The sequence below is a fragment of the Microcebus murinus genome, chromosome 1 (assembly GCF_040939455.1).
Source record: "Microcebus murinus isolate Inina chromosome 1, M.murinus_Inina_mat1.0, whole genome shotgun sequence".
Taxonomy (NCBI): Eukaryota; Metazoa; Chordata; class Mammalia; order Primates; family Cheirogaleidae; genus Microcebus; species Microcebus murinus.
The window spans coordinates 89,352,599-89,379,739 of record NC_134104.1 but is presented as its reverse complement, the minus strand read 5'-3'; the positions used below and the strand labels follow the sequence as shown (position 1 = coordinate 89,379,739).

At 38.3% G+C, this 27,141-nt stretch overlaps 1 protein-coding gene across 2 annotated transcripts in view; it reads left to right on the top strand.

Annotated features, from left to right (window-relative positions):
- FNDC3B (fibronectin type III domain containing 3B) overlaps positions 1-27,141 on the top strand; it is a 329,131-nt gene that overhangs the window by 207,868 nt on the left and 94,122 nt on the right. For both annotated transcript variants that reach the window (XM_012736403.2, XM_012736402.3), the window contains exons 7-9: positions 14,368-14,426; positions 23,323-23,474; positions 26,284-26,343. In XM_012736403.2, coding sequence (XP_012591857.1) covers positions 14,368-14,426; positions 23,323-23,474; positions 26,284-26,343 — 271 coding nt within the window. The remainder of the gene's footprint in view (positions 1-14,367; positions 14,427-23,322; positions 23,475-26,283; positions 26,344-27,141) is intronic.

Sequence of the window (27,141 nt, the reverse complement as noted above, 5' to 3'; positions counted from 1 at the left end):
GAAGCCTCAGAAACTTAGGCCCAGGCCACATTTTCTGGTAGATTAGTGTTTTCTACACAAAGGGAAGTGTTTGACTTCTGCTCAGTGACAAAGAAGGGTAAATTAGGAACTTCATTCTACTAATACAAAGACATTAACTTATACTTATTGGTTGTTACTTTACTTAAGAACAGAATTAGTGTCCACTCTACAGTTTAGTACTTCCTTATCCTTGCTGAAAGACTTTAGAAAAATGGCTGCTCTATTCTTGCATTAATGCCGAATGTCTGAAAATATAGCAAAGCAGCTGGAGCCATAAATAAGTTGAACAGTCTGGATACATTCTGTACTAGCTGACTGGGAAGAAAACAACACACAGATATTTCAGGTGGTGCAATGCAACAAACAGCTGTAGTTTATGGTCTAACATAGTGTCTATTCTTTTGGAACCAGTGTGTGCTTCTTCTCTAAAGCCACAGTCAGCTGCAAAAATATTATAACATGTGTTTTGGAAGCAATTACTGCATGACAGTGTTCTAGCTTCAAAACATGCTGAATGCTATATTTCTATATGTGGGTGAGGAAAAGAGAATATTGTGTTACTGGTGCATTGTCATAAAATAGTCTGTAGAATTATCACAGGAAATGGTCTTTTTTTGACCAGCTTTTGAAGTGAATTTCAGTAGTTTGTCTTTGGACTTCTAAACTGACTTTCTGTAATTGAATGTGGCCTCTCACCGAAGCAGTAGTATAAACATGTTTTAACTTCCTGTATAATTATTTTGTACTGACCCAATTAGTCTAGCAGTCCCTTCAAGCTGATAGATTTATCTTAAGTAAAATTGCTCTCCCCAGTTTACCTGGTTAGCCATGTCCAAATTTCCTCCTCTTATAAGAACACCAGTCATATTGGATTAGGGCCCACTATGATGACCTCATTCTAACTTAGTTAACTCTTGAAAGGCCCTGTTTCCAAATATAGTCAAATTCTGAGGTACTGGGAGTTATGACTTCAACATAAGAGTTTTGAGGAGGGACACAATTCAACCTATAACAACATGTTAACAGAGGCTATATAAATATAAATGATATGCTATGACTCATAATTCTTTGAATTCTCTGGGTATTCACAATATTTTAATAAAATTTATTCTGAATTGGACACATTGATTTTTTTTTTAATCACACTGTTCTTTAAAATCCAAAACTTAAGATTCACCTGTGTTTTCATTCCTTTTAGTGAATCTGCAGGTAGAAAGAATATCTTTACTCCATCCAAATAAGATGGAACCCTTGTGTACACACCATTCAGGTTCCTATTTCCTGTCTTTTGTTCAATTCTTAGTTGTTTGGGAGTTTATTGAGAAGGTTCTAGCAGGAATGGTTGAATTGCTGACTGCCAGCCAAGATTAAAGAAATGTAAATTAATCTTTTGCTCAAGGGTAAATAGATGCTTCAATATCTCTGAAGTTAAAACTTGAGCAAATGGCTATGTTTTACTCAAAGTATCTAACTGCTGGATGGGCCTGGTAAAGGTGATAAAAAAAGACAAGTCTTGCTTTGGATCCCAAAGTGAACCAGGTGGGAGACATCATGGTTCTGGAATAGGGAACAATGCAAAGAATGAGAACCCTAAATGGAAAACGCTAAGCTTTTCATTCACTGGGATTACAATTAGAGGACTATTAATTATGGGAAGAAAGGCACTGCACTGGGCCAGTCACATACATTAAGGCAGAAAGGAGAAAAGGTGGTCAGGATAATTGGAAGCATGCATTAAGATTGCGAAAAGAGATGCACTTTTGTAGGTCAAGTTTTTCTGTCTGGTTGAGTAACTAATCATTAAATAGGCATAATAAAATCATCTCATGGTTCTCGAGAGGTGCACAATTTGTACACCCTGTTTTTGGGAAACAACTAACTTGGGTAAACAAAACCAAGATATTTTAGCCACTAAAAACTACACTGTACATTCTGATTTAATTTTCTGAAATAAAATTAGTATGTAGCAGATTAAAAAGTTACCTTTAGAAGATTAAATGCTCTATTCTTCTCCAGGATACTCTCCAGAGTGAGGTCCAAGAATTCTGTTTATTAGTAATGTCCTCAGTTTCATCTTTATCATCACAGCAAGCATGATGGCTATTGAGTTTTTTTGTCAGGCAGACTGTTTTCTTTGGCTAAAGAAATATTTCTAATCCATACCACATTTAGGAGCCTTACTGAATTTATTTAGAATGTATATATTGGTTTCCTATATGAAAATGTAGGTCTATGGATTTTTTTATTTTTTTTATTTCGGCATATTATGGGGGTACAGATTTTAAGGTTTCAATAAATGCCCATTTCCCCCCCGCCCCCCAAAAGTCTGAGTCTCCATCATGACCATCCCCCAGATGGTGCACATCTCACTCATTATGTATGTATATACCCGCCCCCCTCCCCCTCCCACCTGCCCAATACCCTATTACTGTAGTACCTATGTGTCCACTTAGGTGCTACTGGTCTATGGATTTTTGATACAATTTTATCATAGTAAGTTATTTCATACCATGATTTACCAAGGCAGCTCCCCTTACAGCGCTCTGCGCCATGATGTCTATTATGTGTTTGTTTCTAAATATTGAGAAAATAAGGGTGCATGGATTGTGTGCATTTATGAATAATGTTTCTCTGACCAACATTTATTCAGTCATTCATTCAGTAAGTGTTCCTGAGCCAGTCGCTGAGCTATGCACTGGGGACTCAATGACACACAGCACAAACATGATGACTGTACTCATGAAGCTCACCTTTTCTGGAGGGTGAAGGATGTACTGTGAACAGGAAATCAGCATACAGTATGATACATACTGAAATGTGGAGCGGAGGATAGGATGTTAGGGGAGACCCTGCAAAGAACAGCATTGTAGGCCTGAGTGATTAAAGCAACGCTTCATGGAAGAATTGGTCTTTTGGCAGAAACATGAGAATTAGCAGAGTCAGCCAGACCAGGAGCAGGAGGGATAGATACACTTGCATGTTCTACACTGTCCTTTTACTCTTGGTTAACTTAACAGTTTGTCTATCACAAATTAGCCTTTTACATTCTGTTGCTTTTTGTTTGTTTGTTTTTTTGAGACAGAGTCTCACTCTGTTGCCTGGGCTGGAGTGCTGTGGTGTCAGCCTAGCTCACAGCAACCTCAAACTCCTGGGCTCAAGTGATCCTTCTGCCTCACCCTCCCTAATAGCTGGGACTACAGGCATGCACTAGCATGCCTGGCTAACTTTTTCTGTGTATTTTTAGTTGTCCAGCTAATTTCTTTCTATTTTTAGCAGAGATGGAGTCTCGCTCTTGCTCAGGCTGGTCTCGAACTTCTGACCTCAAATGATCCTCCCGCCTCGGCGTCCTAGAGTGTTGGGGTTAAAAGCATGAGCCACCATGCCTGGCCCTACATTCTGATGTTTTATAATAGAAATTTTATCATTATAATTTCTAGGAAATTATTTTAAAGTCAGTTACTGAGATGAGAGATTATCAATTTAGTATAATTGCTGAGAGCCATATTTTGACCCATTTCACCTGTCACTCTTTCCTTTTTCTGATCCCCCCTCCTCTTTTTTAGATCATCTCTTCTGTTATTTAATTTTGTGTTATCTTCTCTATTTTATTTTCCTCTTGTGCATTTTTATTTCTTGCCCAGTTTTGTCAATTACCTAAAAGGCTCCTTTTGCTTATGGGCACCCCTTGGGTCTTATGAGCTCACTGTTGCCCAGGGTTTGTACACCTCAGTTGTTAGTAGATGGAGACCAGATAAGTACAGTTTGTCATCTGTGGACTTTGAAATGTAGCTAGTAAGTGATGCTATTTACAGAGCTGATCTAGGGTGTAAATGTTGTATTTCAGTTCTCTGATCTATTAACTGAATTTTTTGATAGCACACTAGTTTCATTTTGAGAGAGGGGAAAATACACATGCAAAAGACATTATTAAGGCCTATGGCTATCATGTTTTGAACAACAAGGGCAGCACCTTTGGAAGACAGAGATCCATATGTGTGGCTCAAGAGAATCCTTTATTTTATACAGAAAACTGAACAACTTAAGTTCCAAGTAATGTAATAGTATAAAAGACAGAATGAGAAAATAAGATCAGTGTATATAACTTTAGAGTAGGTGGCTTAAAAGCAATTCAAGACTTCTTTCACATTGACCTTGGATTTCTGGATGTCTGCTCTGTCATATATGTTATGGAGAATAAAATGGAAAAACTTTTAGAGGGCTTCTGGTCCTCAGAGTGGTCCCAATTCTGAAGAAAAACCTCTCGGGTAGCATCTTCCATATAAACATTTCCTGTCTACTGGCCCAATCTTAACTTTTCATTTTAGTTCATTTCTCAGTTCAGTGCTTTTAGATGACAGTCCATTTTCTTTTCTGGACTAGCACAGATGGTGCTGTCTGTTTTGATTATCTGTTTTTTTAAAGGGAAAATATTGATTAAGAAGAGCAAGAAATGAAATACAACCAGATTAAAATGAGGGCAGAAATTGTACAATCCAAGAAGAGCAAAATCTGTTTTATGTTTTTCTACTTAAAGTTTACTACAGTTCATATTTGAGTTTCTAAAAGTTCAAGTTTGACATATTTTAAAATGTTATTTAAGATGGCTTTTGGGTTGTTGGTTTGCTTTATTGCAACTTTACTTTCTAAATGATATAAAAGAAGTCAGAAATATTTAGATGGTTTTCTTTTTCTAGTCACATTCAAGTAAGAGAATCCTTAGGTAAGAGTAGCTTTTAACAAATACAAAATGTTTGGATAAATTCTACTTTATGCCACTAAAATCTCTCACCTGCAGTCTAGTGGCACTTTGCATTTTGTTACTGTTTAGCCATGTAATCTTAAACTGGAATACTTAACAGGTGTTCCAAAACAGAAGTCACAAAGGGGCTGGAAAATAGTTTGAAGGGCCTCTTTTTGGCTACATTTGGGGCAAATTTATCATCTGAAAGAATAAAGATAATAGTGGAGTTTATAGATTTTAACACATTGAGTAAAAAATGATTTTGAGTTCACAGATACTTCAAAAAGTGGGAGAAAGAACTAACATAAAAGGAATGACAGAATTAGAAAAATCACCATCTTACAACTACCAATATAATAATACATTCCAGCAAGGATCATCAGTGCTATAACCATCAGGCCAAAGGGGAGAAGGTGCTCTGACAAGGGAGAAAGGTGCTATACAACATCTTAACAAATGGTCAAACTGGACATCACTAAATGGTTCAAACTGCATTGTGCTTCCATGTGTTGTAGAATGGGAAGTAAATCTGTAAAATTTTTAGCCTGTATCTAATCATGAGGAAATAGTCACGTAATCCAAATAGTGATATATTCTATAAAAACATTGGCCTGGACTCCTCAAAAATGTGAACTTTATGAAGACAAAAAATAAGGAATTTCTGTTCTAGATGAAAAGAGACTAATAAAGTCTGATAACTAATGCAAAATTGATCCTTGATTGGATCCTAGGGCAAAAACATTAAAGTCTTTATTGGAACAATTGGATTTCTCCAGTAAATATGGATTGTAGATTAAATTTTATTATTCCATTAATGTTAAGTCTCTTGGTTGTGATAATGTTTTTGTGGTTATGTAGGAGAACTGTTTGTTCTTGGGAAAGACATCCTGAAGCTCTGGGGATGAGATTTCATGAGATCAGCAACTTCCTTTTAAATGGTTGCAAAAAAAAAATTGTGTTTTAGTAGAGATAAGTGTAAACATGGAAATACAGCAAAATGTTAACAATTGGTCAATCTAAGTGAAGAGTATATGAGTGTTTTTCTTATACACTGCTATAACAGTACTGTGAAGTAGGTCGCTTAAACAACATACATTCATTTCTTACAGTCCTGGAAGCTGGGAAGTCCAAGATCAAGGTGCTGGCAAATTTGGTGTCTGGTGAGGGCTGTCTTCCTGCTTTACAGATGGCACCTTATTGCTGTGCTCTCACCTGGCTAAGAGAAGAAAGCAAGCTCTCTCGGGACTCTTAAAGGAATACTAATCCCATTTGTGAGGGCTTCATCCCCATGGTCTCAGTTAATCCTAATTACCTCCCAAAGACCCCACCTCCCTATAACATTACGTTAAGGGGTAGGGTTTCAACATACAGAATTTGGGAGAACACATGCATTCAGTCCATAACGGTGTTTATAGTACCACTCTAGCTTTTCTGTATATTAAAAATGTCTTAAAATAATTGCCTGATTTTTATAAATCAGGCAATTTCACATAAAGTTTTGCATTTCCAGATTCTCTGGAAAAATGGGTTTATCTGTCAATCTTAGGCCTATGATACTCCATGAATAACTGATGGGATGCATGGCAGCTGCCCCTTTTAGAAAGGGTGAGAGTCTGCATTTCCTTATCAATATTTACCTGCCTGGTGTCTATGGGCATTGGAGTGTGCACTCACTGTGTAACCTTTGCTGATTTCCTGGGTAGGGTAAGTGTATTATAGATAGCAATGACTTTTTCATATGCTGGAACTCGGGTGAGTTATTGGAACCCTTGCACATGAAGTTAGCTCTGAATTTGATTCCCATATCAATAATGAGCTTTACTGGGTTCTTTGACCTTAGATTGAGTGTCTAGCCTTCTCCCTAAATAGTTGAGTCATATAAGACATAATTAAGAAAATGTAGATACAAAAACTGTTCAAAACTAGCTATATAGGTGGTATAAATATTAAAATTCTCTTTCATTTGTAATGTATTTACAAAATTGTGCTCTGTGGATTCTGCCTGTCAGTTGACATAGCCTTGCATAAGTATTGAATAAGCTACTTGAAAAACATTCAGTGTGGCATGCCAAGTCTTAATGAAAAAACATGTTGTGGAAACATTTATAGAGGCCGATGCAGAAAGTAGTGTATAAACTTTAATTACCTTTGTAAGTTGTTCTATCCTGTGTTTAAGCGATTGCCTTCCTGTTACACACCCAGGGAGGGCACCAGCTCTTGCTGGATAATCATGGAGTTTAGCCTTCCCCCAAAATAAGAGAGCTATATCTGGCACAGATGAAGGCTCAGCTAGCCAGTGAGCAGTTCAAACACGCAGAAGGAAGAAAAGGAAGGGATTGATGCTAGAGTTGAGCTTGCCAAGCAAGCATATTTACCTAATACTTTATCTGTTTTTGTGGGGTTTTCATCCCTGTATAATTTGATGTTCTTAAAAATACTGGTTGCTTTTGTCCAGTTCCATACATATGTATGATTTTTGGATTGTGCAATAAACACAAGGATTTTTCTTAGGGAATTTCATGGAAATGAGCATAGAATCTTCTATTTCAGGTAGAACCCAATTTAGTTGATAAGAGAAGGTGGTTAAGAGGTGAACGTTGAGTGGATGTAGGTGTCAAAAAGTGTATCTGGTATTTTCCCTTCCCCCTTTTTTCATTAAAGGCAGAGAGCCTCTGTGCAGCCCCCTTATTACCTACGGTGCTGTGCAGCATTAGCCTGGAGGGCCCATTTGCCTGTGGGTGGATCAGTGTGAATGTTCTTTGTAGGACTTTGCTCCAGTCTTGGTCCAGGAAAATAAAATCATTCTCTCTACCGAATTCCAGAAATAGCAACAAAAGCTCAGAGGAAATTAGCCCCTATTGTCCCGTTTATATTCTCTGGCCATCCTCCTGTTTAGTCCAGCATGCCACCTGCAGAAGGAATTCATCTGTCCTTTTCACCTTTCTCTTAAGGTTCCAGAACCTGTTTGGAACCTAGGCCACTCCTTAAAATATTTTCCTGGACTGTAGGGCAGCTTTGCATAACATATGTTCACCTGCCTGCTGTTTTCAGTGTTGAGAGGCTGGTATTCCTTTGGGTTCCTTTCAGGATTTCAAATAAAGTAACCACTTACCCAGCTAAATGGCCAGCAAGATATTTATTTTTATATTTTTAGCATCAGGATCAGTACTATTTCAAGATATTTCTGGAGTATTTACCTTTGAGATTAACTGCATTGTCCTTATATTATGCAAATTTATTCTTTGGCTTTTGATTTCAGACATCCTCAATATTTGTATTTAAAACCGTTAACTATGGATCACAATCACTAAGTGGATGTTTTTAGGTAATTAATACTACTTTTGTATGCAATTATTCCTCTTTTCTCAGCATAAGTAATATTTGAAAAATGAAGATAGGCAACATTTTTTTTCTGAGTGGAAAAGCTAGTCAGCAGCATTCTTAAAGTGTTTTCCTTCATCTTCATTCATTCTCTTCATTTGTAGGCATTGACTGGGTGTCTAGCTTTCTCTTATATTGAATCATTTTTCTTTTTCATCCAAAAAGTATTTATTTTTATCTATTTAGTTCTTATATTGATTATTTACCATTGATTTTAAGCTTCTTATCCCAAAAATGGGCATGATCAAAAGCTGCATACTTTGTACACCCCTAATTTATTACACGTGATTTGTTGAAGAGAATAGCTATGTCAGCTCCTTGGCAAATCTGAGAAAGCATATTATGTTATGACGGGCATATCTGCAAATGAGCCCTGTGGATGAGAACTAGACAGGAGTTCAGAAAGAAATAATGCTGATGTCATTCCATTGGAATGATGAGGCTGTTACAACCATAAATATACTCTATAGCTAGCAGCTAAGTGTATAGCTGTATTTCTTTTCTAAGAAGGAAAAAATGTGAAACAAACCAAAGAAGTAAATTGTGTTTATAAAGGGGGATATTTTAATTAGTTTAGGTCTTACAGTTATTCAAACAGTCTGATCTTAACGTTTCTTTTTAGAGCAAACATGAAAACCATTATTTATGGAAAGTTTAAATTTCACATGACACATCTTCCCTCTATGTGTGTGGGTTTTTCATTGCTTCTCGGCCTTTTGGCTGAGATCAAGAATATGTGTGTGGGTTTTTTTTTTTTTTCTTTTTCTTTTTTTATTTTAAAGAAACTGTATTTGCTCTGCTTGTGTATTTTTGTTTTAACTTTTCCTTTGCTGAAAATGCTTTATTTTCTTGGTAGGAGGATTGTTTTTAGGGAGAAGGAAAGACTTAAACCTCTGAGCTCAACTCCCTACCATTTTTTTGGCATTTCCAGATGCTGGTTTGCAGCTGACTAGGGGGCATGTTTGAACTAAAGGCTCCCATCCTAACGCCTTCTCAAAAAATTCCCTACCCTCAAACATGACTGTATCTACAAAACAAAATACCCCTTCTTTAGGTGAAGCACTGTCCAGGAGAGCCCTGCTATCTTTTTTTTTTTTTTTCTTAAGTGCTGAGCCTAGTCTCCATTGCAGAGACAAGCCTCTCAGATACTAAGAAGGCAGTGATGTCAAAGGTGTGGATTATCATGTCCATCCATTCCAGCTGTGGTCACCAACAAAATTAAAGCAAGTGGAAAAACCATTTTGATCTGTTTGCTCGCCACATGGCAGCTTCAGTGTGAGGGAAAAGGAATATAAAGTTTGCTCACGTTATTTGCCTCTGACCTCATTTACTTGCTGAAAACCAGAAGGAAGCAGACAGCCCTGAGAATGAAGAAAGAGAAACGTGTCCTATGACTTTGCACTGGAACCTTGCATCTCTGCAGGACAATCTTTTGTTCTGTTGGCACACACCAAGTACCAAGATCTTAAGGGGGGGAGGGGGCAAATGACATAGTTTTCAACTTGATATAGAAGAAGATAGCCTAAAGGCAAGTCATCAGATTTCTTTTTTGTTTTGTTTCATTTGTTCATTTTTCTGAGGGGATTAGCTATTCTTGTGTGTGTTTGTGTGAGTGAGACAGAGAGAGAGAGAGAGAGAGTGTGTATGTGTGTGTGTGTGTGTGTGAGAGAGAGAGAGAGAGAGAGAGAGAGAGAGAGAGAGAGAGAGAGAGAGAGAGAGAGAGAGAGAGAGAGAGAGGGAGGGGGAGGGAGGGAGGGAGAGGGAGAGAGAGAACGAACGAGAATGAATGCAGCCAGCAAGCAGAAGCTGGATCCAAACTCTGACATACGCTCTTCGTACAGCTGGGCTCTGAAGCTGTTTTACAGAAAGGGTGATAATCAGTCTACTCCCAGGCACATTTAAATCATGCTTAAGAAGAGGTGGTCCAAGAGCTTAGTTAATCCATTATTTAGGTAGTAGAGTTGTGAATTTTGACATTTTCATACCATAATGTTAACCCTCATATAAAAGTTTATATGTGGTAAGTAACTGTCACTTTAGTTCACTTAAACAGATTTTATTTTCACTCTTGTTTGATGAAAATTGCATGCTTGGGATTTATTTAGTTTTTTCTTTTCGTCTGTGGAGGCACAAATGGAAAAGCATTAAATAAATGTGTTGTAAATGCATTTTTCTCTTGTTTTTCCACATTCACAATTAGAGCCTTGAAAGAAGACACAATGCCCGCCTGGTGTTGACACCACATTTCTCCTGATAGAGCAGGGTAGTGACCAGACACAGTAGGACAATGATTATTCCGATTCTACCTTCCATCCCCACACCCTGCTCTTTTGATTTTTGATCTTCTCAAAATCCTTTGTTTATTTATCTCCATTCATGGCTCACTTACTTTTCTTTTTCTCACATACCTTTCAGTGGCCTTTGCTCTACTCATTTGAAAACTTTTTCTGAGTTTAAAAAAAAATTCCTGGGAGATGAAAAATTACCTATTGGGTACAATGTATACTATTTGGGTGATGGTTCCATTAAAAGCCCAGACCTCACTGCTATACAATATATCCATGAAACAAAAGTGTACTTGTACCTCCTAAATATATTGAAATAAAAACAAAAACCAACACAAACCCTCTCATGGGACTTAGAGGGTCTCTTCTGCTGCCTTCTCTTTCTTTCATCCACATCAAGGCCAACACCTCACCAGTTTCAACCCTCTGCTTTCTCTCTCTGCATCCTCCCTTCCCATCCCCAGATCTCTATTAATTCGTCGTGATGTTGTCAAAGGTTCTGCTTGCTTTGGGACCAGGCACTAGACTTGTGGCCTTGGGGAAATCATATCTGCTCTCTGAGCTTCAGTTTCTTCATTCATTCCTCATCCTCATTCATCAGTCAGCAAAGACACTTAAAGGTGTTGTGCCCAGCACTAGAGATGAAAACTGATGTGCTAAATAGACATCAAGTCTACTCAGCACTGTGAAGTAGAGCAGAGAATGGCCATCTTGCAAGGGATGTTATAAAAATTAGCAAGGCAGTGATGCATAGACAAGCACATACTTAGGTACTCAGAAAATGTCAGTTTTTATTAATGTAATCAAAGGCAGACAGACAAGGAAAGTCCTCGCCACTCTTTGGAAATTGTTTTTATCTTAGGACCTTTCACTTGTTTTTCTGGCTCTTACCTGAAACCCATTCTTTTCAATGTTGGACAGATCTTTTCCCCTTTTAATCTAGCTTTCTTTCCCCATTTTTTTTTCTGTCTAAAGCATAACTATTTCTTCTGTCATCTGTATTTGAAAGCGGGGTGTGGAGGGGCACTCCAATTTTTATGGAACAAAGCATCCTTTTTTAACTCTCTGTTCTTCCACACCCTATTTCTAAGTGCAAAGTCCCGAGGATTCTCTATTTGCAGAGTTCTTTAATTCTTCTCTTCTTTCTGTGTTAAGTAGGTGATCATCCCTTTTCTAGTCTAAACTTTTATTACCCCAGGCCGGGCGCAATGGCTCACACCTGTAATCTTAGCACTCTGGGAGGCCAAAGCAGGCGAATTACTTGAGGTCAAGCTCGAAACCAGCCTGAGCAAGAGCGAGACCCTGTCTCTACTATAAATAGAAAGAAAGTAATTAGCCAACTGATATATATAGAAAAATATTAGCCGGGCATGGTGACGCATGTCTGTAGTCCCAGCTACTTGGGAGGCTGAGGCAGGAGGATTGCTTGAGCCCAGGAGTTTGAGGTTGCTGTGAGCTAGGCTGACGCCATGGCACTCACTCTAGCCTGGACAACGAAGTGAGACTCTGTCTCAAAAAAAAAAAACAACAACAACAACAAAAACTTTTATTACCCCAAGGATAGGGTCTGGCTGGCTTCTTTCCCTTCTAAGATAATCTAAATGTGTCATTCATGGCAGAAAAAAAACCAGTTATCTCCTTCAGATAATTGTTTGAATGAAGCTATGTGAGAGTTTGAAACCAGTGTCCTTCAAACTCTAGAATATCCCGAAACTGAGAAAATCTTTTCTTTAACAACTGAACCAGTTCATTTATTTTGATTGTGCTTATGTTTGGGGTTTTGGGTTTTTAACTGACAGTTTTGAGATATATAATATTTACACTTTGCTTAGTAGGGGCTTCCAGAAAATGTGAGTGTATGTCCTCTTTTCATTTATGGATACAATTTATTACCTATATCTTAACATGAATACATGATTATAAATGGGCTTATGATATTTGGTTTTTTGAATGTGGGTTTTCTTTTTAAAAATACAGTTTTTAAAATTATGATATTGCTACTAGCCAATTTGTTTTTCTCACCAGAATAAAGGTAAACATGTTCTACTAAACAGAATGCAATATGGGGAAAAAATGAAGAACCTATCCTTTTAAAGTTTAGGGTGGTGCCAACGAGAAGGTTTTATGATTTTTAATGTAGACTTGTTCGTTTATTTAGTCAGGAAATATCTATTGAGCTCTGAACACGTGGGAGCTGTGCCAGGTGCTGGAGTAAGTGGTGACTGTGTCCTCAGTAGGGGTCAGCAAACTGTAGCCTGCCCTGAAGCCTGTTTTTGTATGGTCCACAGACTAAGGTGATTGGTACATTTTTAAAGGATTATGAAAACAAGGAAGAATATGTAACAGATCTACATGTGGCTTACAAAGTTTAAAAAGTTTACCTGATTCTTTATGGAAAAAATATGCCTACTCCAGGACCTGTAGTATCTCTGCCTTCCTGCCCCTTATATTTTAGTGGGAAAGACAATTAATAAGAGAACAAAGAAACAAAAGAATTCTTTTCAGATTTTGATAATAATAAGGAAATAGGACATAAGAGTGAAAAGAATGAGGCTAGGGCAAGGGGTTAGAGTGGAATATTTCAAAGACAACTTTGAGATTAGACCCAAACAATGAGGATGAATTGCTCATCGAAGAGCTGGGCTTGCTGACTCACTCTCTCCCCTTGTTCGGTGTCCCCATTTTCCTGGAAATGACTGCTTGTCCACATGGCTCAGCTAGATGTTGGTTCTTAGGACATCCTTCTCGAATCATCTTTCAGATTACCTATACCACAGCACCTGTCACACATGGTACTGTAATGACCCATTTGCTTTTATTTCTCCCCATCTTCCCTCCACCCCTAGATTTGAAAGGTTTTAGGAAAAAAGACATCCGTATTGTACAGATGTCTCTGTCTCCAGCATTTATCTCATAGGTTGAACAGTTATATGGAATCTACTACAAACTCGAAATTAGGTCCCATCAGCACCTTGTGGAAATCAAGAGGTTCCTGTAATAAGTTGCAGATTCTTAAGTTTAAACCTATTTATACATATTCTTCCCACCCTATCCTCTCTACTCCAAGTACTTTTCCCCTTTCATTTCTAAAACCTAATTCTTGTCCCACCCTAAAACATACCCATTTCTCTATCTTTTTAAAAGACACCATCATTCATCTAGTTGATGAATCCAAACACTAGGAATTATCCTTGGTTCTTCACATTTCCTCACCCTTGCCTACAGCCTCCAATCCTTCAGCACCTACACTGCTAATACTTGTTCTGTCTTACCATCTTTACTACCAACTCCAGCCCAGGCCAGTTGTGTCCTCTGCCTGGACTACTGCAGCAGTAATCCAACTGGTCTTTCTGCTTCCATACTTACCTTCCTTACATCCATTATTTATGCAGAAGCCGCACAAACTCAAAGTACAATCGTGTCAGTCCTTCCACTTAAATACTCCAGTGGCTGCCCATCAAACTTAAACATTTGAACTCAAATAAAGAGTAATAATAATAATTATTATTAGGTGCTTTGCAATTCAAGTGAAAAATTCAGTTTCTAATAAAAATAAAAACTGAACTCAAAAATTTGAACTCATAGCCCTACGTGGACTAGCCATCATCTCTTCATTACCCTTAGCCTCCAGCTGCCTTGGTCTCCCCTCTTGTCCTCCTTAGGACCCTTTATTCTCTGTTGCCTATTGAATGATTCAGTGGAACTCTGTTAACGTCAGTAACATTGTGAATACTTAAAACTATGCAGTGGCAAGTTAGCACTATGACACTAAAACCCCTACCCCAAAGACACCCTCATTCCTGATTTTCCTTGTCATGGTTGTGATGGTAACAGGCAACTGATTTAATGATAACCCTAGTTAAAAGGCCTTGGGGAAGGAACTTGATGTTATTGCCTTCTAATGGTATTGTTTTTCCTTTTCTCTTTTTTGCAATGCAGAGTATGAGTTGGAAGTAAAGAGGGTGCAAGACATTCTTTCGGGAATAGAGAAACCACAGGTATGTCTTCTGGATTTCTCAGCATAAATGACACTTTCTTAAGATTTTCTAATGTGTTTTTCTTTCACCACACAGTAGGTAAGTAGAAGGGCCCCTTCCCATTGCACATATTCATCAACTCTGAAATAATGTTCAATTATTAATGGGGCATAAAAATATAGACCAGCAGTCTTCTGTGTAGTCAGAATCCACTGAAATATCTTCCTTATTTAGGTATTCTGAATGCAATTTGATATTCTTTCCAACTTCCAAGCATTCATTTTTTTTTTCTTTCTCAGGTCTACAGAACAGTTTTCTTTTGATAATTTTTTTTACCTGTTTAAATGTAGTAATAATAATTTTTAAAAACCTCAGTAATTCTAAGTATTTTTCTAGATAAATTTCAAAAAGATGTTTAAATATTAGCTGAGAAAAATAAGCCCAGAACATTGGGTGCAATGGCAAGAAAAAAATTGTTGGGAATGGTGATATTATGAGGCTTTAAGTTTGATTTTGCCAGGTGCTTTGAAATTCAAGTGAAAAATTCAGAATGTTGATTCAGCCTTTCATCTGAGATTAGAGAGCCAAAGTTCTTTTGGAGTATTTTCTAGCTGAATTGGAAAACCTTGATTCTTCATGTGTTTCAAATACTGAGGCTTTTTAATAGAAGAGCCCAAATGTGCCTCAGGGTACATAGTTGAGTTTGACTAAACCTTAAAGCATGAGGTGTGTTGGAGGACGGGCATAATAGGGCCCTTGTAGAGGAGTGGGGAGTTGATGTTGGGGTAGGGAGTCTGTACTTAGTCTGGTAAGGAGCAGGCTGCCTTTGAGGGTTTTTGAGCAAAGAAGTTATATAATCAGGGCTGCATTTTCAGAATGATCAAACAGTTGGCAAATGAGTTGGCGTGAGAAGAGTGTGGACCCTGGAAGAGAAGTGTTAAGAATCTGCTACTGTGGTATTGATGAGAAGCTAGAGAAGTCAGGATTAGTGTGGTGGTAGTAGGTGTAGCAAGGAGGGGATAGATACTAGAGCTATTCAAGAAATAAATCAATAAGGCGTTATAACCTATTAGATAGTGTCATGGATAACTGGGCTTTTGAGTTTGTGTGCCTCCTCTTAATGCTTGGTCAGGGACATCTCACCTAATTACTATCCATGCCCATCAAGTAGGATACTCCTCTTAGTGCATACTTAGTACCACTGGTATTACCCCTGTCTCACTGTGCTCTGCATGTACCTCTGCTAGTGTGGTTAGTAATAATACATGTACTCCATTCACTTGTTTCTGTGTCTTTCCCAGTAATGTTAGTTCTTCTAGAACAGGTTCATATCTATGTTCTTGTTATCTTCAGTGCCATTCTTGGACATGTTGAGTTTGTTTCACTGGCCGGGTATCCAGAAAGATAAACACCATGGTCACTCACCAGTGTCTGGTAAATCAGTGCTGTGGTGAGAGGAGGAACAAGACACTGATTGGGGGAGATCACATGCAGAGGAATGCTAGTTAAAATTGTAGGAGTGGGTGATAGCTTTGGTGGCAGGGAAAGGAGGAGTATAGGGAGAGATTAGAAAAGGCTTGAGGGCAGAATCATGGAAAAAGCTTGTATTCATAGTATAGCAAAAAAGAAGAAAAATCCTTGAGGAAAACAGAGGCGTTATAATCACAGAGAAGGCAGAACAAGTTAGTTCGTTGTCCCAGATGTAGTCTCAGACATGTATATGCACACAGTACTTTTCTTTAGGTATTCCTGGTCACTTCTTTATTGCAGAAATGATGGGATCTATGTTTCTTGAGGATGATGTGGCCCTAGCTAGGTGAAAGCAGTATTCAAATGCATTGGGCCTTTTCATTGATTGATTCAGCATTTATTAAGCATTTAATCTTTGCAGTTTTAAGAGCAGAGTAGATAAGGGCTTTTGTAAGTAGCCATGATGTAAGGTATAATTTAGTAAGAATGTCCTCTGAGAACTTTTGTCGGTATCATTTGGAAACAAGGATTGGTTGGCTACAGACGCGGATGGATATTGGCTCTACCCATCCCAGCCTGGCCAAGCAGTTCTGTCCCCATCATGGAGAGATGGCTTCTCAGAGCCCAGTGCCTTTAGGCCCTTGAATATTGTAGCTATCCCTTGTTCTCATTTGGTATCCACACAGTAGCCTTTTGAGAATTTTGCTTCCTATTAGCCAACAGAAAGAAAATATGTGAGGCATGTTGATAGTATTGTCTAATCTGTCAGGTAATTTTGTTTCTCATTATGGATTAATTAATTGGTGATCTGATTTTATATATCCACTTCTATAAGTCTTATAGTTTATAAGTCTGATTGACTCTGCAACACCAACTAGATTGAGTTTCTGAGTCCTCTGGGCAGGGGGCCAGACCTGGTGGATTCACTTGGGTAAATGCCATGAGGCCGCGGACAGCTGCGAGGCCAGCCAGCTTATCTGGATGCTGTCCTTTCTCATTACGCTCCTCCAAATATCTAACATGGCTTTTGAGTTAGACATTCAGTCAAAGGATAACATTTCCATACCAGCATGATTTAGATGGGTATGTATATAGGGAATATAGCCAAGGATTTTCCTTAGTCCTGTAGAGCTAGAGTTGTTAGTTCTGCTGCATAAGCACAGCATTAACAAACTCTAGAGTTGTTAAAGATCTATAGATCAGCATTTGTAGCTAATGTTCTTTTTACCACTGAAACTTGGACTTACCAAAATATTACATCCTGCCTTTTAAATAGTTTGATGAAAATCATCTGATAAAAAGTGGGTGTCTCTGGACATAGTTGCTTCATCAGTAGATGGGTGGTGACTGGGGGTAACTACCCTCTGGGCCTGGGTCCCTGGATGACAGTGTAGGTATATCGAGGCTGCCTGGGCTGAAGGTGTACCAGACAAGTGAATTTCTAATGAGTGCCATGCTTATTCATGCCTCCTGCTTTTGTACATAACTAAAGCAACTTCTCTTCCTGCCTACCTGTATTAGTTTTCTATTCCTGCTGTAACAAGTTACCACAAATTGAGTGTCTGAAAACAATACAAACTTATTATGAAGTTCTAGAGAGCAAAAAGTCCAAAATGTGTCTGGCTGGGCTAACATCAAAGTATTGGCAGAGTTACATACTTTCTGGAGGTTTTGGGTGATGAATCTGTTTCCTCCCCTTCTCCAGTTTCTAGAGGCAGCCTGCATTCCTTGATTTGTGACCCCTTTCTATCTCCTACGTCAGCGGTCATCTCCCTTCAGCTTCTGCTTTCCTTGTCACTTTTCTTCTCTGACTCTCCTGCCTCCCCCTTTCACTTATAAGGACTCTTGTGATTACACTGCGCCCATCTGGGTAATGCAGAATAACCCCCACATCACAGGATCTTTAACTAATCACACCTGTGGAGTCTCTTTTGCCATGTAAGGTAACATAGTCACATGTTCCAAGTACGAGGATGTGGACATCTTTGCAGGGATCATTATTCTGCCTACCACACTGCCTTATTCCTCATAAATATTCTTGCCTGGTGACAGCCCACTGATTCTTCCCAGCCCAGTTAGTTATTTGCATAGTAGTTTTTCTCCTTCCTCCTCCTACTTCTTTTCTCTCTGAAGTTCTTATTCGTGATTGTGTCATATTTATTTATGCATCCCTAATATCTAGCACTGTCCTTGGCACAAAGTGAACCCTTCACAGATGTTTGCTGAATAAATGTGTGGCCAACTGCAGTGGCTGTAAGCTAGGATCTGGCGGGTGGGACAGAAGCCTGACAGCTGACCAGCATCAGAGGATGGGGCTCAGCCCGCAGAGTATGAGGCAGCAGCCTGGAGGGGAAGGGCCCATGCTTTGCAATCTGGCACTCTGGGTTGGGACCTACCCTGGCTGTTAACTGTCTTTGTGACCTTGGGTAAGTTACATAACCTCCCTGTGCTTCAATTTCCTCATCTTTGAAAGGTAAGATGATAAATACCACATAGGACTATATGAAAAGTAAATCATATACTATTCACAGAATTCTTGGAATGGAGTATTTCTCTACAGTTTGTAGGGTATCATTAAGCAAAAGTGAAATTCCCTGCTATACTCTGAAATGGTTAGGAGGGATGTCGGGTTCCCTTCCAGGGAAAGAAGCAGAAAGTTGAGAACATAATTGTAAAACAGATTGTTCTTAATTATTTTTATCTTTCAGCCATATCATGTAGTACCTGTAAATAAAAGGCATGTATTTTTCTTTGAGATTCTGCAGATGATTTGATTTAGGTGCAGAAACAATGCTTACTACTTCTGGATTCCAGTCATCTGTCTAGAGCTTTGGGCACCCTGAATTGAGCAAGTCATTTACTCATCAGAGACCAAGATACTGTAAAGATCCAAATACTTAGTCAATTTTCATTTTAATTTCATTAAAAACAGTATATAAATATACTAAGTATTTGTCTTGGGACTGTAATAATTAGATGCCTGGGAGACTTCACTAGAATAGCCATTGCTATGCCAGAGGAAGAAGCTTAAGCTATATTGTTACCAGTGGCTTAGGAATTAACTAGCTACCTCCAGCCTAATCTTCTCCAGTGGTCTAATCTTCTCCAGTGTAGTCTCCCATGTACCGGTGGGCTGTTTATTTTCAGGATATAAATAAATGTAACCTAGAATTGTGGTTCTGCATTGTTTCCATCTGCTAATGTTTAGCTTGTTGAAACAATTGATTTGTCGGTTCCAGAAGTGAGTAAACTGACCTAAGAGGGGCACTTCCCTTGTTAGAAGCATTCCTTGAAAGATAAACAGCAGTGTATGGGGGAGCAGATATGAGGCTCTTAGCACTTAAGCTGTTATAGACACAGGTGATTGTGAACTTCTTAGATTTGAGTCTTTTTCTTTGACCTTTTCCTTTTTCATTTATTTTTCTTTGTGGTGGTATTGCTAACGGTGATACTGTAGAAGTGAAGCCAGTATTTCTGTGATAATATTTCCTTAGTGTACTCCCTAATTAGATCAGTGAGCTTCCTACATAGTTAAGTCCAAAGGCCAGACCAAATTTAGGAGCTACTAACATACAGAGAAGTATTTTTGAATATGAGAGTAACAATTTAGTAACTATGAGATTAAGTAGTGTTTCCGATCCAAATAATTCATATCATTTGCACTTAATTCCAAGAGTAAAAGTTGTATAGTTTTACAGCACAGTGTTAAAATACTGAGGCGAAAAGGAGACAAGGTGCAAGCAGAAAGAGAGCTAAGGATTACATACCAGATAGCTACAAGATAATGCAGTTACATTTCTACACACACACACACACACACACCCCAGCAACTGCTCTCAAAGTCAGATTCTACATTTAATAAATACATAGACAAGAATGATTTCTAATCAGTATGTGACAATTTCAGAGTAGGTGGTGACTTTATGAGTCCTTCAAGGTACTTAAAAGCAGTTTAGTTTAAATAAGTCATATGTTGATTTATACTAGTAACCTAGACAACAGACCCTTTTATATCACTAGTGTAGAACATACTTCAGACTGTACCTTGTCTAATAATTTCATAGCTAGAAATCACTACTTTTATCACCGTTACAAAAGAGATTAACTTCTAGTTATGACGGATTAATCAAACATCAGGAAGTCAGTGTATGGCTTCTAAACATTTTCTGGGGCCAGCCAGATAACTACTATTGGTGATCACTGTGATGATGAGATTAGCTGTGCCTGAGCTAAGTTCAGTGGTCAGTACTGGCCAGAAAGTTTCAGCAGAGAGAAAGGCTTGCGATGTGAAGCTCACATCGGAGGGCTGTTACTCCAAAATAGGCTTGAACCCAGAGTTCCTGGACTTCTGAATGTCTCATTAAGGCATCACCTCCCAGGACACTCATCTAGTGCTAAGGATTCACTTTTACATGACATTCTCTTGAAAGACACTACATCATTTTCTGGAATTGGCCCTGAAATAGAAGTGAATTCCAAGTCCTCAGTCTGCGTACTTTCTCTTCAGGATTCTAATTCCTGAAGAAGGGAAACCTGAGGTCAGGAGTCAGTGAAAGAGAGGGAGCAGGAGCACAGGCAGGGATTTGGCCCCAGAACATGGTCTCAGTCTGGGTATCAGTCTGCTTAGCTCGAGGAAGGAATTCACAGAAACTGCTGTCCTTTGAAAATGATGCTGAGTCCTCAATGTGCATTTCCAGTAGATTGGCATATTGGTTGGAAGAATGCGTTTCCGTAAATACCTGTGTTCAGGTGACAGTTTGTCTCCTGAAAGCTTGTTTAGAGAATCTAGGGAAAAGGTGAATGTTATTTTAGTTGATGCTTCAAGTGTTGTACATCTCTGTTCACTTAAATAAAAATTAATCAAATCCTAAAGGAAAAACTTCAATTTGTAATAACTGACCTAAAAGGTAGAGTATAAAGGGATGTGAATTTATGGATGCTTGTTTGGTATCTAGAGTGCTGGCATTTGACTGAGCTATTTTGAGGTGTGATGCTATTTCACACCACCATTCATAGAATCAGCATTACTCCATACTGTATTCTCGGAATTGTGCAAAAAAGCCATTTATCTCCTTGGTTGAATGTTTCCCAGTACCTAATCGACATCTTTTTTTTGTTATAAACCCTTCACAACAACGTATCTCTGAAGTTAAAAATCAAATACAATATCCAATCTCTCAGGATTAATCCTTCATTGTGTGTGAAGGAATTCAGCAAATACACATGTGTATGTAAAAAAACGCTGTCTTAAAATCTGGGTAGGTAAAAAATAGACAAATAACCAAATATTGCTTGATGTAATGAAAAAAGCACCAAATGTAAGTACCAAGAAAATGTGGCCAGAGCACAAAGAAAATAGTGATTGATTCTGACCTGGGGATCTGGAAGGACAGCTCAGAAACCTTTCCTGAGTCAGTCTCAGGGCGCTCACAGTCCTCTGTGGTTTAGTATATCTGTCATGAGGCCCCTCAACTCTTCAGCAGGTTGGGGCTCCTTGAGGCCAGAGACCTATCTGGATCATCCTTGTGTCTTTGTGTTCACAGCCCATCACAGGGTGGGGTATGTTGATTAAAAGAATAAACAGGCAATATTTGAACTGATCTAAAAGAAGTTTGCTGAAGCCAAGAAAGTGGGGAAGTCAAAAGATAAGTCACAGGGGCGTGAAAGGGTGTGAGAGGGGACAGTATCCTGAGGGAGTGGTCACAGCATCATGGTGCAGGGGGGTGGGAGATACCGGGGAAAAGGGGCTGCAGATCTGGAGCCATAGCAAGATGGGATAGAGTTTGATTCTCTAACAGTTTCTCTTCAGATTTTTTGAAGAGTCTTGTAATGCTAGTCTACCATCTACTGTGTCACCTATATGAAGAACTCAGCCTATCTTATTCTCTTTGATTTTTATTTTTTATTCAGCAAATATTTACTAAGCAACCACCACTCACAGTTAAATATGACTTGGGCCTGGTCCTTAGGGAGTTTCAGAGTCCAGTGCGGGAAGCAGACAAAGGCTGTAAGTGTGATTAGCAACGACAGCAATATCCACGAGGTTCTGTAGAACATGGAGGAGTGGGAATGGGCAAGATACTTGAGAGAAGCCCCTTGGAGGTAGTGAGTCCTAGCCAGGGTCTTAACGGATGAGTAGGAGTCTGACTGAATAATTGGCTAAATGTATCATGAAGCTGTATCTGTATGGAAGAGAAATGGTGTAGAGGGATCTATGCTAAAAATGTAATGGATGACAGACTGAAAGGGAGACTCAGTATTCATTTTCCATATTTATTATTTGTGTATTTAAAGTATTTTATATTATATTTTAATACTGTTAGATCAGATAGTGACAAAAGTGGAGGAAGATAGTCCCTATTTAGATAGGGATAATTTACATATCTCCATCTACAACCTAATAGTCTACAGCTATAAAGTCTTTGTGAACATTAAGCTTTAGCATCTGCATTAAGTCTTGTTTGTTTTTAATGTTATTTAGACCAATATCCAGATAGCAATAGAATAACCTTTAGAAAATTAGAATGTTAAAATTCTGTTGTTAGATTTATTTTAAAGAATTAGACCATAGTTTATAGGTTGGGTTTTTCCAGAAACAGACTCTAAAACAAGAGATTTGAGTGCAAACAGTTTATTTGGGGAGGTGACTCAGACAGCCCCAGTTGGAGACTGGGGAGCTGAGGGAAGGGAAGAAAGCCAGTCCAGGGTCTGAATCAATGGGTAAGTGCTCTGAACAGCTGGGGCTCAATCCTCATGAGGACCTGTGGGACATAGTATAGAATATGCCTCAGAGTGGTACTCAGTATGGGTAAGAAAGTTAGGGTCTTTTAAGTCCCAGAGTCCTTTGTTCTAATGAAGTCTTAAGCATAGGCTCAACCACAAAGATAAAAACAGAGCTTAGAAAGGAGAAACGGCTCCACTTCACACACGTTTTGGATCAGCCTGGTTCTTGGTTCCAATTCCCCATTTACTGGGTTCTCCTGGGAATCTGCAGGACATCATGGAGCATGGTTTGAAATTTTAAAGAATGCTTCAACATCAAGCAAAGCTTGAAGGCCCCCAGAAAGTACCTGTGGATATGGCTCCTTCCACATCATGTTTTGCCCATCATGTAGAGCATTGACAGCTCACATTCAACTTTTTACCTTTAAAAAACATCCCTAAGCATGACTCATTATTTTACTCTCTAGAGCACTGTGCACTGGATTTGGATGAAAGTTTGCATTGTAAGGACAGCTGTTGCAGGAGCTATTATTTTTGACATTAGGACTATGACGGGAATATCATATAAGGTGTCTTTTGTTGTAATTAAAATTGTTTACCTTGGATTAACTCTGAGCCAGTTTTATGCCACTATTAATAATTGCAAAAATGTTATTAGAGGAAATGGTGTCTGTTCCATGAGAACTGTATTTGAATACTTTTGTCCCATATTTTTCTTCCTCAGGTTTCTAATATTCAGGCGAGAGCAGTTGTATTGTCCTGGGCTCCCCCTGTTGGACTTTCATGTGGGCCCCACAGTGGTCTTTCCTTCCCCTACAGTTATGAGGTTGCCTTATCAGACAAAGGACGAGATGGAAAATACAAGATAATTTACAGGTAGTGTATGTTTTCATTGCTTTTCTTTGCTGCTACACTGTGAAATTGGAGTTGTTAAAGAAAATAGAAAAAAAAAAGGGAAAAATGTATAGGCTTTGCAAATTTTTTTAAATAGTTCATTTTAATAATAATCATTATAATGTCAAGAATTAATTTTGTCCAGAGTAATTATTAATTAGAATTGAGTAGCATAGAGCCATTTAGTATTGGTGAAATATATCACTTGGTTATGTTTGCTGTCGGTATGGTATTAATAAAACTTTTTCATTAATGTCTATCAGAGTGAAAAGTGGCTTTTAGTTTTTACATACATCAGGCATAATATGATTACCTCTTACTTTTTAAACCCAGCCCTTTTTCTGGCCCTGTTTTTAAAAATTCTACACTGTAGTTTCCTTCCACTTTACCCTACTACTTATCCTGCACGATAGTTTTCCAGCCTGTAATAAAGATTGCTTTAAAGCATTTCATTACGAGGCTTTCTTAATGGTTTCTTAATGTGCAGCAGTTTAGCACACAGAATAAGAGATTAGCCCCTTCTGCTTTATGGACTCCCAGGTATTGACCATTCAAATGATTTATAGCTGTGTTCTAAATGTGATAAAAATTTTAGGGTCAAATCTTTCTCCTTCATAATTGCTAAGCACTGCTCACATTTGCAGAGCAGGAAGTTAGAAGGTCAGTTTTGTCTTAACTAGTTATTTGACCTCTCTGTATGACTGTCCACATCCAGCATAACATGGTCACACATACCCTACTTCTTTCTGTGCCAGAGATGTTTGTTTTCTCTCCCATTTCGCTGCTGCATCGGCGCTACAGACACATCTCCCCATCCCTGTTCCTAAATGTTAACTTGCTCCACAGACAGTTGTCTTCCTGACAAGGAAAGGGGGCATAGAGGTAAGGAAAGGAAACCTTTCAGCAGCTGTGTCCTCCTCTTGCTGCCAGGACTGCCTCCCATGTCTCTTCCCTGGGTGCCTGCAGCAGTCTCCTGGGGGGCTTCCCTCTTCCATTCTTGCTCTCCCACAGCCTAGCTCCACACTGCAGGGACGGAAGTCAGGCTAGAGCACCGCCCTGCGGGAGACACTCCCGTGATTCTCCACTGCACTTAGAGTAAAATCCTAACTCCTAACTCTAGCTCACAACCATTTGATTCTAGCTTGAACAATCAGAATAGAGACCTTAAGGAAACAGAGAGCGTTATCTCTCTCATCCCTGGCAAGAAACATATGTTTGACCCTTGAACAACACAGGTTTGAACTTCACAGATCCACTTACGTGTGGATTTTTTTTTCAGCCAAACGTGAATCGGAAATACAGTGTTTCCAGGATGTGAAATCTGTGTGTATGAGCAAGGGCTCAAAGGGGCTAGGCACATAACAAATAAGAAAAGTGGGAAGGTTGGAAATGAGGTGAGCAGGAAAGCTCCTGTCTGTCGCCATCTAAAGGAAGCAGTCCCACAGCCTAAGTAGGTTGTTGCCTAGATTTGCTGATTCTTGGAATTTTTTTTAAGAGATATTGAAAATCTGAATTGCTATGTAAACTTTCCTATTATTAAACTAATTCAGCAAATGCAAAAAATTTTAAAGACACAATGCAGGTCAAACAACAGAGCTTCAGGCAGGATGTGGACAGAGCATCTAGTGTACAGCTTTCTGAAAAACTTTATTTGGAATAATTTCAAACTTTTAAAATGTTGTAAAAATAGATCAAGGAATACATGTATATGCCATACCCAGATTCACCTATTATTAATTGTATACCTTAGTTTTTTTATCATTTGAATCTCAATCCCTCCCTCCCTCCCTTTTTCTATTCTCTTAATCTATAATTTTGCCAATAAGTTTTATATATCATGGTCCCTTACTAGTAAATATTTAAGTGTATTTTCTATAAATAAGAATATTCTTCTTAAATAACTACAGTGCAGTTATCAACTTCATAAATTTAAATTTACATTGATAGGATACTTTTATCTAATTCATTGTCTATATTCCAGTTTTGTCAGTTGATCTATAATACATAATGTCTGTTATTTTGAAAAGTTATAGCATTTTTTCTTTCCCTCCAGTACAGGTTCTAGTCTAAGGTCAAATATTGCCTTTAGTTATCATGTCTCTTTAGCCTTCTTTAAATTAGAATACATCCACAGTATTTCTTTATCTTTTATGACCCTGACATTTTTTAAGAATACAAAATAAGACACATACACACACACACACCCCTACACCTACCTACCTCTCACCTTTTTGAAAATCATTTAAGGGCACGTTTCTTATTTCATGTTGGTTGCTTCCTCATGATTTAAGTTGAGGTTCAGTCACAGCTCTTGATCATATAAATAGTGTTATTTTATATAATAGAGCTATTTATTGGGTGCGTTGGTATGTGAGGGAAGCAAGTTATGATTTCATCAAGAGAGTCCAGAGTTGAGGTAGCTGAGGTTCCTGCCAAGGTAAATCTAAAAGCTACCTTCACTTGACAGCCGGTCCAGTTGTTTTCATTCATTTGTTCATTCATTTGCTTACTTACTTACTTTTATGTATTGACTTTTGAGAAATGATAAGACCTTTTAGAATTTCATAAGTAAGTTAACCATGCCACTTTCCAGACTCTGGATGACATCATTAGAATCTGATTTTCTAGTCTAAAACAAATAAAAATACCAAGTAAGAAAGTTTATTTCTGCTTTTTGGTAGAGTTAGATATAATAGTTCTTGAATTATTACCAGTACATGACTAAAGACTCAAATTCAAAATCTGTTTGCTTGTGAAACTGGTATTACTAATGAATGATTTTTCTTTGCAGTGGAGAAGAATTAGAATGTAACCTGAAAGATCTTAGACCAGCAACTGATTATCACGTGAGGTAAGTTCGGATACAAGAGCTGAACTGTATTAGAGAATCCAGGGCACTAAAGTAACTTGTGTGCCCTCTTTTAAAAGTTTTGTGAATGGTACTTGACTAACTGAAAGATTTGGTACTGTGGCTCATGGGCCATTTATTTGTGTTCTGCACCCAAGAGCACAGTGATTGGGAGGACACAGATGAACTTCTGTGAACAGAAAAGTAGGTGATGTGCTGAACAGAGTTTTAAACATTTTTTTTAGTAATTTTTATTTTACATGGTCTTCTAAGATCTGTTAGGCTGTGTGGTCTAGTGTATAATCTTTTGTTTCTGTTAAACAAATGAGGTTTTTTACCATGAATATTTCAGTCTTTCAGTGTTTATTATAGCCATTACAGATAAACTAAATTTTCAGGCCAAATGACTAAAGGAGCCCTTTCCATGTTGTAAGAATACTTTTGGACCTTAAAAGCCAATCGATTTTGAAATGGGCAGGTAACAGAACAATTAGATTATCTCTGACAAGAACTAACCCAACTTCTCAAAATGAATCCATATAGTATGTGATATGTAGTCCAAAATCTCTGCTGTGATTTTTCTAGAATCTCTATTGTGACTACTGTGGAAGGCAAGGCTAGCTTATCTTAGGAAGAAACCCAGCCAACCACAGACCTGTGAGGAGGAAAGCATTATCTGAATTTTTACAGACCATCTGATTATTTAAAGATCCATCCATGGCAAACAGGAAGGTCTCTGTATGTGGCCCATAACATTTAAAAACAATTTTTAATTTAAATTTTTATTTTATCACATATTTA